This window comes from Passer montanus, unplaced genomic scaffold (assembly GCF_014805655.1).
Source record: "Passer montanus isolate IOZ18808 unplaced genomic scaffold, ASM1480565v1 scaffold105, whole genome shotgun sequence".
NCBI classification, from domain to species: Eukaryota; Metazoa; Chordata; class Aves; order Passeriformes; family Passeridae; genus Passer; species Passer montanus.
The window spans coordinates 1,553,322-1,564,541 of record NW_024357059.1 but is presented as its reverse complement, the minus strand read 5'-3'; the positions used below and the strand labels follow the sequence as shown (position 1 = coordinate 1,564,541).

The window sequence follows — 11,220 nt, the reverse complement described above, 5'->3', positions numbered from 1 at the left end:
CTCCTACCTCCCAGCCGAGTTCAATTTCTCCTGTCTCCAGTGGATTGTTGCCATATTTTATACAAGAGGCAATACAACCTGCTTCTGAGGTTTTGTTGCTGTGTTTTTTAATTGCAATGTAAAATGGCATGAGAGCTATGGCAGAGATATCTGAGAACATCTCCGCTGGTTGATTAAACCATGATCCTCAATCTTGCTGAGAGTCAGCCTCAGATTTTACTCACCAGCCTGTTCTCAGGGTGTTTGAAGATGGACATGTGTGGAGATTTTCTGTGAGTGACATCTGCAGTTTAATGCTCCGGTTGTAGTGGGAGCTCGGAGGCAAGAAAAATCCCTTCTTTAATAAATTGTGTTGTCTCTTTAAATTCTTTCTTCATTTCCCCAGCACTCCCATCCAAGATACTCCTTAATCTCTGCTCATGGCAATGCACACTTTATGTTTCTTATTGTGGCACTCAAATTATAGCTCCAGCCAAGCTCACTCAAAGGTTATTCTAATTCCTTCCATCAAGATTTCAATTTAGAGGCTTACACTAAACCATTAATTAAAGTGACCTTTTTTTTATTACAGCAAATTCATCTTAACCAGTTAATGTGGTGGCAAGTCTTTCTTTGCTGTTTTGCCTGGCAGGGAGATCTCCTGAAATTGCAGTATCTGCTGGACAGGCGCCAAGTGGTAAAGCAATCCAGAACCCCTGCCATCTGGCACTGCCTCTTCTGGCTCCGAGCATGCTGGAGCTGCCAATACGCCAGCAAGGGACTCCTCACCATTACAGGCTGTAGCTGAGACACACCAAAACCACCTTTTGCAAACAATCACAGGCCTCCCAGGGTCTGAGATACCATACACTGGCTAACACTCCTGAAAGGCTCAAGAAAAGTTGTGTTTCAAAGAAGGCTCGCTCCAAAATGTTTAACTCCAGAAATCCTCGGCTACAGATTCTCTTGAACTGAATTTCTGAGCTGCTCATCCATATTCTTTCTCTCTCTGTCTGCTAGCTCCAGCCAGGCAGGTGTGACACTTTTCTGTGAGTTTGTCTATGGTTTTTCTGAGCATGAGACCACAGACCATGAAGAGTTTTCTCTGCTTCGGATGGCAGTGCTTGTAAAATCAATAGAAGTAAATTTTAGTTTTGCAGATCATAACACTTCTGGCTTCACAAATATTACCTTGCTGGAGGCACAAAAATGTAGATTCTACTGGTCAAAACAATCCGTAGCCTGATGCCAATCTTTTCTTGAAAAACTTCCTTCAGAAGAGAACTTTCATTTTTCTGGTAATACTTCTGGGAAAATTATTTTGCTGGCAAATGTGTTCATCTGCCCACGTTTGTTTTTCCATATCTGTTACCTTTTGACCTAAGTATCAGTTAAGAGGAGAGCATACATTACTTTGTCTGAATCAGACGTGTTGAAAGCTGGAGCATTTGCTTCTCTGCAGTTTTGCTATGAATTATGCATGACAGAGGAAGGAAATCAGTAGCCACTGTACTTGTTTTGCTTGCTCTGCCACTGTCTTGGCCTAACACATTCTGTTCCCTGGCCCATTTTACGGAAGAGCTGTTTCCTGCACAGGAACCTGTTCCTGTTTGTGACATACTTTATCTGAAAAAAAAAATCATTCCAACCTTTACAAACATTTCTTTCCTAAACTAATTCTCTTCCACGGTAAATCTCTATCCTGTGATAGCCCTGCACTTTCTCTGGGACAGTCTCTACACAACCAGTAAAAGAAGCTTTGGGGATGAGCTTTGGTGACTTTGCTGGAAATTAAAATATGTCTATATATAACTACTGCATTGGATTTCAAAACCAGACATGAACATCTGGATATCCCATTCCTAGTCGATTATTATATGGACTGCATATTCTTGGTAACAGTAACATTGGTTTCCTATCTTCCAAAAAATTATGTACAATTGTATTCCTGCAACTTACCTATCACATAAAAATACCCCTGTTTTACAGCAAATGTATCAATGCCAAGGAAGGGCAAAGAAATCTGTGAAAAGTCAGTGAAAATACACACACCCCCCACACCTTGCTATGCACTGTTACATGGAGAAAGGCAGGTTTTGTTTGTTTTTTTCCTCTAAATCTCACCAATGGCTCCTCTGGATGCAGTTGGGTTCATTAATTGTTTATGAAGAAGGTTCACAGGTCCAATATTAGAACTTGGTTTACAAGGAGCAGAATTTAAAGCAAGAATTAATGGACTAAAAAAAGAAAAGCAGAATTAAACACTCACTTTAGGTACAAATGGCCAAATTACTTCTGCAACAATTGTGAACAAAATGCCACACTTCCATTCAAACACTTGTTCCTATGACCTTAACTTCACATAGCAGATTGTGCACAAGTTAAACATTTGCTGGATGACAACTAAAAAAATTACAAAGATGACCAGGGTAATTACTTGTCTTCAGAGATCAAGGATGTGCCTGTAACTATATTGTTGCACCTCTGCCCAGTGAGAAACTTCATCTCACTTTGTACTTACATTATGCAGGCATATTCTAGCAAATGACATGTCTCTGTACACCTTTTTTCTTTTGTATAACATTTCTGAGAATTCTTAATGTTTACAGTTAAGATACAGTGTGTTTGAGTTTTTTAAACCCATGACCATAATTTGGTTAACTGTATGTGTGGGTTCACTGGTTATAATGTATGTATAGTCACCTGTGAGAGAGAAAACAGGATTTTTACTCAAATTTACCATACACTGTGCTCCTAACAGAACATTTGCTTCCCAGCTAAGCTCTGTATTGAGACTTTGTGCTCTGGGCAATCCAGCAGTGACCTTCCTTATCAGCTTCAGTTCTAGGCAATTTGTAATATCATTTACTCTTTCATAGGCAAAGAGGGGAACTGTTTGCAAACAAAAATATTTTTGTAATTTTTAGGATCTTCTCTGAAAAATAGAGTAATACAGTTGTTTACCCACTTATGTATTAAACATGCATAAATCTAGAAACTGCAATTCACTCAGGACTCTTGTTTTCTACTTGTATAATCAATAACTGTTAAACATATGCGTATTAGTATTAACTTTATTTATTAGCTTCATTTTGGAAACTGATCTTGCTTGTCACTACAAACCATGATGTTATTTGCGTACAATTACCCAGGGTGGGAGCATGCAGGGGGTAAAGAGTGCACAGTGACTGAAGTATGAAAGCAAGGATGAAGAAAAAGAAAAAACCTCAACCAATTATTGCTACAATGAGAGGATATCAACATTTCTAAGCTTCATATTGACACTCATTCTAATTCCATAATCTGCACTGCAAAGGGTTTAATCTGGCTCATTCAACATGATGCCTGTGGAAGAACTGAAACTCACCCTGACTCACAGATTACAAAGCCTGTTTGATGCTCAGCAAGCAACACTGTACATAAAAATAGGGAGGCAAAAGCAACATTTTTACACAAGTTCTGTGCTATTAATTCCTTCAGCTTGATGCTGAGAGGTTGTGGAGTCTCCCTCATTTGAGATAATCTTTTGAGAACTGTCTGGATACAATGCCATGTGCTCTGGAACAACCCTGCTTGAGTAGAGAGGTTGGACCACATGATCCACTGCAGTCCCTTCCAAGGTGACTGATTCTGTGATTCTGTGACTTGGGCATGTCCCCACACCTGCTGCCTATTCACCAATGATATTTCTACGCATCTCTTTGATTTTGAACATGATGCTACAGTGTGAGTAACAAGGAGCAGAGAATTTTATTAAATAAGTATATTTTGAGTGATGACTCTGTTTAGAGAGTCATGAATGAGAGTATTAGGTTGCTTAAGGAATCACTGGCAAAGGTATTGGTAAAGAAGGTTTAATATAGAAGTGAAAGCGTAAAAAAGTTTGTTGACAAAGTTCACTCTATTACTAATTGAATAGTTAGAGCACACAGGAAAATCAGACTAAAATCTGAATCAATCAGTCTAAAAACAAAATCAATTTAAAATTACATATATAGAAGCTTGGGATGGGGAAAGGGTAAGGATGGCAAAGGGTAAGGATCGTAAGAAATAAGGGAGACTCCCCTATTGAATCACAGGATTCAGAGTGAATGTCTTTGCCAAACTGAGCCTTGGACTTGATTAAGATGTTAACATCACTTAAACTTAACAGCACTCAATCAATAGCCTGACTTAAATAATTTGTCAGAAGATTCTATAGAATTTACTGCAAGCACAACAGTAACTCACTTATAGGTTTAACTTAAAAATCTGAAGCACCTAAGCATCTAAGAGGGCAATATTTACAGCACATTTGCTATAACATATTCACACCTGTATGCACGCAGACCCAGAGGAGTATGTACAAGGCATATACCTGTGAAAAATTGCCCTCAAGCTCAGAGAAGTACTCACATGGGATGCCTTTGTACCTCCCCAGTGGGTGAAGGGTTGAGCTCTGAGGATGGGGTCAGTGTTTGCTGCGACCCCCAAGTATCCTTCACTCAGGGAGGGGGCTCCAAAAGGTGCCCACTCCCTGAGAGATTTCTGGTCACACCCCGCAGTGGCCCAGGGGAATTCAAAGGGTCTCACTTGGCACCACTATTTTGAGGACTGCAAGAAAATTGGCTTTACCCACAGTAATTTCCCACATCAAGGCAAAGGCCTAATGAGCATTTCTGAAGTCAGTGCAGCTCGAAGAGACAGCAGGAGAGATGCACCACCACAAAGAGACAGGTTAAATTCTGAAACTCAAAAAGGATGGGAAAACAGGAGAGGCCTACCCCCTCTCTAAGAAACTTTGAAAATAGATTTAATGGAAAAGAAGGATTGGCAGTTACTCAAATCTGCAGGCAAAACATTGGAAATATCAGAAATGGAAAACTCTATGGGAATAAGATACTTAACCAAAATAGCATCCCAGCCCTTAAGGACGGAGAGGAAAATGGTGGGGGTCCCCACAAAGCAAAAAGAGAAAGGTGTGAACAGCTTACAGAGAATAGAGACTGCAAACAACTTTTTCTTATATCTTCATTTTCTTCCATGTTCAGCTATTAAAGCCTGACAATGAGTTCTTACTGTATGTTTTCTGCTGGCTAGCAGAATCAACCCAGTGGCAATTGTGCCTGCTGCTATGATTCATGGGGTTATAGATAGTCATATCTTCTAACACTTTGTATTTCACTGTAGTAAAGGACAGAAAAACCTGATATCAGCAGAAGAACATTAAAAAGAAGCATGTAACCAAAACATGCTGCATATGGAAATTTACATTACACTATAAAAAATTGAAAAGCAGAAATGTGCAATATATACTACTGAGTGATACTCATCATAAAATTATTTTTCAGAAGTAGAAATGAGACCACAGATAACTATAGTTTTGTTTGCTGTTACTATGAACATACACCAGTCACTTGCACTGGAGCTGAAGGAAAACTATTAGATCATGGTTCACACCCTACAGATGGGATAAGCCATCTTCCTCATGAACTTCACAGATATTAAAAAGATGATATCATCTGACATCCATCCCCAAAAGCTACCAATTACACAAAACACACCCTGAACTGACTTTAGGGTATCTGTTGGAAAAAATGGGGGGGAAAAAAAGGCATTTCACTGGAAATGCTGCATGGAAAGAGATGGTTGTGTTTCCATCTGCTTATAGTAGCTCTAGCAAAGAACTTTTCTACATAGAATAATTGCACATATTAAAATAATCCTGAAATACCACTTTGTTTTTATTCTCCATTTAGAATAAACTATATCTAAAGTCAGACCTTTGCATGTTCTGTGAACAATTTCTCAAAAAAATATTATAAAGATGAGACAAAGAATTCCCTCTCATGGCAAAGCAGTTAAGCCTGCTTGGTACTTGTAAATACAACAGAAATAGAAAAAGTTTTAAAGTTCACCTTTAAGGAGAAAGTTCATACAGACTGATTGTTTTGAATTTTCTCTGTGATCTGACCACGCTAATTTCTCACTAATAAATCAAATGTGACAGCTACAAACCTTTCAAGAAAAGCTAAAGTTTCTCTGAATTTTTTCATTGTGTGTTAAAAGCACAAGATGATCTATGAAAAAGGCTAAGCTGATCTCAGAAGATCCCAAGATTGCTGTCTCCCAAAATTCACAGCTTCACAGACAGAATGGCTTGGGTTGGAAGGGACATAGTGATCATCCAGTTCCAACCCCCTGCCATGAGCAGAGACACCTTCAGCTAAATCAGGCTGCTCACAGCCCCATCCAGCCTAGCCTTGAACACTGCCAAGGACAGGGCATCCACAGCTTCTCTGGGGGACCTGTTCCTGTGTCTCACCATCTTCATAGTAAAAAGATTCTTTCTCATATCTGACCTACACTTTTTCAGTTTGAAGCCATTCCCCCTTGTTCTATCACCACGTGCCCTTACAAGAAGTCCCTCTCCAGCAATCCTGTACCTTCAGGTACTAGGAGGCAGTGGTAGTACCCTCTCTCTCTAAAATTGTTCCTATTATATCCAAAAACTGTTTTCCTCCGCTCCCTACACCCTCCAGGATTTCATAATGGAAAAAAAAATAGAAGGGGAATTCTATGACTTACCAGTCCCATCACTCCCAGCCATGCAAGTCAGTGGCCAGACAAGTTTTGGTTTTTTTTTATTTAGCATGTTGCCATTGGTAGTACAAATTTGATCTGTAAAATTGCAGTAGTCCCCAGTACTTCAATATTGATTATTATTTTAGAACTTTAACTAGCCCAAGACACGGAGAAAAGAAAAGGCATTAGGAAACTTTGTGAACTTTAGGAACTTTAAGAAGGATCAAAACCTTCCCATAAGTGCTAGAACAAGTATGACCAGAAGAACAAGTATGACCAGAAGACAAAGAAAAATAATGACTGGGTAAAGCTCACATTTTGACGTAGAAAAAAGTTACTGCTTTTCACAGATATTCTGGCACTAAGGTGAGATCAGAATTACCTTATACTAATACAACCATGACAAACACTAAGACCTTCACTGACCAGCACAGCTACAGACATAGACAGCATCAAACCCAGCTGACTTAGCTTTTCAGTCAGAGCTGGATGACTATCCTTAGATCCACATCCTTCCTACATAAGGTGAAAAGGAATTGAGGGGAAGCAGAGGAAATCATGGGACTTGCCCTGAACAGGAAACTCATGGCTTGGGTCAGAAGTTATCTGGGGCCTCAGCTGCCACTGCTGTCCCACAATACACAAAATTAAGTCTCTATTTTCCTAAGCATGTCCTTGCCCTCATTCTGGCTCTTTGGGGATGAGTCTCTTGCCCTTCATATACTGGATTGCCAGTGGTGCTTTGGTCAGAGAGAGTGCCTTATTGATTCCACACTTAATCTGCTACTGGCTCCAAGGAATTTCTTCCTTAGCTTGTTTTTTAAAATTTCTTTACTGTAGGATGACATAATTTGAGCCAGGAATGGAAATCAGCCTACATGTATATAAAGCCTGAGCACAAGGAAGCAATTACAATGCCTTTTGTAATGGGTCTGGGGACTCGCCATGTTTCAGACATGAGAAGTGTCTTTCTCAGCCCTTGCAGGCTGCAACAGCTGGTGCACTTGAAGAGAGAGGCTTAGGTACATCAGTGGCCTTAACTCCCCACAATAACAGGATCACCTGGCTGGCAATCACAACTGGAGAGGGTCCAGAACACTTGCTGTCCCAAAGCACTGTCAGTTAAAACTGCTCCTCCATAGAAAAACACTCCACAGGTGCACTACCAATCAAGTCCAATGCCTGACTCAATAAAAACTTTCCCTCTGTTCTTGTGGAACTGCCTGCATTTCAATGTGTCCCCACAGACTCTTTTTCTCTGCCACTGGGCCCCACTGAGCATGGCTGGCTTCACCTTCTCCACTCCCCCACCAGGTAGTTAAAGACATGGATAGGATGCCCAAGCCAGTAACAAGACTGGTCCTTGCTCCCTTGAGCTGAAATGACTGTAGACCCAGCAGCTCAGACAGATTTTGAGATATCTGGCTTTCAAGACAGTCCCATAACTTCAGTCACCATCAACTTTCCAGAGTTGCTAGCTTGTCTCTGAATGAAGAGTAGGATATACCCCGCGAACTTCACAAGTAAACCAGTGGTGAAATAAGATAGTTTGTATTACTGACACAGAACACATTATAAAATTACTTGATACAAGAACAGAAGACACCCATAATTTTATTGCCTTGTCAGATGTAAAAATTTATTTATGCTATTTGTCAAGTGTTTAAATTTACACAAAAGACAAACACTTTAACTTCAGGTCCAATTGTTCATCAGTAAGCCCTACATCAGAATAACCTTGATATTTTCAAGGAAAATTTTTACAAGACGCTTAGAACAGCAGAATATCATAAATAATGGCTAACTTCACAAGCCTGAGGATCACTACCTCATCACTATTTCTCTGCCGAGCATGAGAATAGAGGAAGCCTTAAAGCCATTTTAATCCCCAAACACTATCACTACTGCACTCAGAGCATTTACATCACTGCCCTGCAATAATAACACCAAACATTACATTTAGTTGTAAAGATTTATCACAGCTTCCCCTAACAAAATTACTTTTCTTTTGAACATAACAAGAGAACTGTGCATCAGAACAACTGCAAAATACACAATCACCCATTTGGCTTGGTTTTACAATAAAAATAGTATCAGTCATCTATTTGTTAACTTCAGCTCTTGTGTCATACTCCTTACCCCTTCATTTCTCACTTAGGAAATTACACTAGACCAGGCAGTTTAATTGTAGCACTGAGGTAGCATATTTTAGTTGAACAGAGTAATCCGTTTGATATTGTGCCTCTTCTCCTTTAAAGCACAAAAAAACATCCCCACAGTTTTTCAACATCTTTGGAGAAGACAGGTGTATAGTTAATTTCCAACAGCCATTCTATTTTGAATTCAAAGCACAAAGCATCCATGAATGGTAGATACATTATACCAGCTCAAATGAATGAGAACATATACAAGAAGAAGGAAATATGTCAGTTTTATTAGAACTAGGGTTACATTTTAGCCCTATGGCACCTATTGTTCCCTATTATGAAATGCATCTTTACCATCCCTGAAATTTAATTTCAAAGACAAGGATCCTGAAAAAGAGCAGCTGTGCCACTGTTCTAAATTATTTTTACACTATTGGCACAGCCAAATAATTGCAACAAAACCAGATTAAATCAACAGACCTAATATAAAGTCAACAGGAATTAACAACATGAGTATACTGAAAGAATCAAAGTTAAGGCAGAAGGTATGACTTAATGAACTGAGAGCACTTTCCATTCACTTAGAACTTAAAGCTGAGATAGCCTTAAAAATAATTAAAGAAAAACCAACACCAAAAAACAAACAAACGCAACCCAAAACCAACCAACCAACCAATAAAACAAACACCCAAAACAACAAAAAATAACAATCAAAACAAAACAAAAAAATGCACCACTGCAAGAGTAGAAGCCTCATTTCCTAACAAATTGAGAGTAACAGTGTCTCAGCTTTGCCCTTCTGGCTAAAAGCTTTAAAAGACTAAGCTGAAGTCAAGCTGTACTGAAGACTGCAGCCTTAACTTCTAGACTGTTTATTAAAGTAACTCTTACAGACACACCTGTGTATTTAGAAAGAATAATAAACAGTGATCCTAAAGAACAGGAGTAATTTCCTGCTCTGTGTGCCATGCTTGTACACAAAGCCTTGTAAAACTCTGCTGAATGCTACACAATCCCCACCCAGCCCCAGGCTGGATCTTTGAATTCCTCCCTCCATCTTTCCCATAGAAAAGCAAAAATTTTTACTGCAGCTAAAAATCCCTTGAGTCAGCCTCATACATAGGGGAAATTGGGTTTTAACACATTGGAAAGCAGACTGAGAATGTAACTGAGCTGAGATAAACTCCCGTGGAAACACCTAAACAGCTGAGGGAAAAATGCTTAAGTTATAATGACCAATTCAAGCTGTTTATGAAGACATTGATTTTAATCTTTCAAGTAATCCAAAATGCACTCCAACACCTGTTACTAAAAACTTAAGGCTTTTATGAATACCCTCTTACATACAAAAGGAGTATTAAACAGAAGGAACTTGTTTACAGTAAATACAAACATCTGAAAAATCTCTGAAACCTGTTTATACAAATACTAATAAATTCTTTAATATTTTGTACAACTAGAAGGTGCACAGATTGGCATTCAAGCAGTCAATGCTGGCAAACATCTGTCAGACAATAACATGATTTACTTGGATAACAATATAGTTTAAAATGCCATAAATTAAAAAATAAGTTAGTTCACATTTTTTCCCCAGATTTTATGTACATCTTAGTCTTTAATGAGATCGTGCAGCCTTCTTCAGAAGCTCAAGGTCTTTCTGACGCCTTTTAATTGCTCTGGCACAGCCATACTCTTCCAGTTGCAGAGGGATATACTTTTCTATCTGAACGAGCCCATGCCCAGCAGGACTGGTAAACAGCTTAATCCAGGATGGCTTAATGTTTCCTCTGAAGCCCAGAAAGGCCAAGCTTCCTGTGACAGAAAAAGGTCAGCGTTAGCAAACCGGCCAAGCTCACTGCAGCATCATACAGGACTGGTTAGGCAGGAAAAGGCATGCACCCCCAAAATTCCTTCCCCCACATTATTCAGGGCATTCATCCACTCTCAGTTTTATATGCACCTTACAAGGAAATAATGATTTGCAATTTCCTGCCTCAATACTTAGTATTAAATACCCTGAAATCTTAATTTAAAAACACAGCTAATTGGATAGTTATAAAACCTGTTTTCTCAACCACAACTTGTGACATCACCCTGAACAGATCACAGCTACCCCATGTGGCCTATAAACTCATCATTCCTCAAAATACCAATAGCTTCTCATTTATAGCTTCAAGCTGTTATAGAACAGGAAATACTAGGCAGGCACAGGAGATTGCTTAAAGATACATTTGCTGGGTGAGGCACAAAATACAGGCTTCAGAAATAAAGCCTGGGACTCTTGTGTGATCCATAGGCACAAAGAACTGCTAGTTACTTCTCTGTTTGCAACAAGCTTCACGCAATAGGATAAAGAGCTTTTCAGCCCCATCTGCTAGAGGGCTACCCATCTCCCTTCTCAACAAGAGCTGACACACAGCAGCCACACCAGCACAAACTGGCAACCACCCGCCACCAGCTGCACCCTTCTCAAACACCCCGTAAGAAACCCACCACGCCAACACAAGCACAAAGACCAAGGTGGTGACAA

General features: G+C 39.5%; 1 protein-coding gene across 5 annotated transcripts in view; it reads right to left on the bottom strand.

Moving 5' to 3' along the window:
* Positions 1-8,141: 8,141 nt before the first annotated feature.
* The window catches only part of CEMIP2 (cell migration inducing hyaluronidase 2), a 49,672-nt gene continuing 46,593 nt past the window's right edge, over positions 8,142-11,220 (bottom strand). For all 5 annotated transcript variants that reach the window (XM_039719476.1, XM_039719457.1, XM_039719496.1 and 2 more), the window contains one exon: positions 8,142-10,502. In XM_039719476.1, coding sequence (XP_039575410.1) covers positions 10,306-10,502 — 197 coding nt within the window. In that variant the 3' untranslated portion in view covers positions 8,142-10,305. The remainder of the gene's footprint in view (positions 10,503-11,220) is intronic.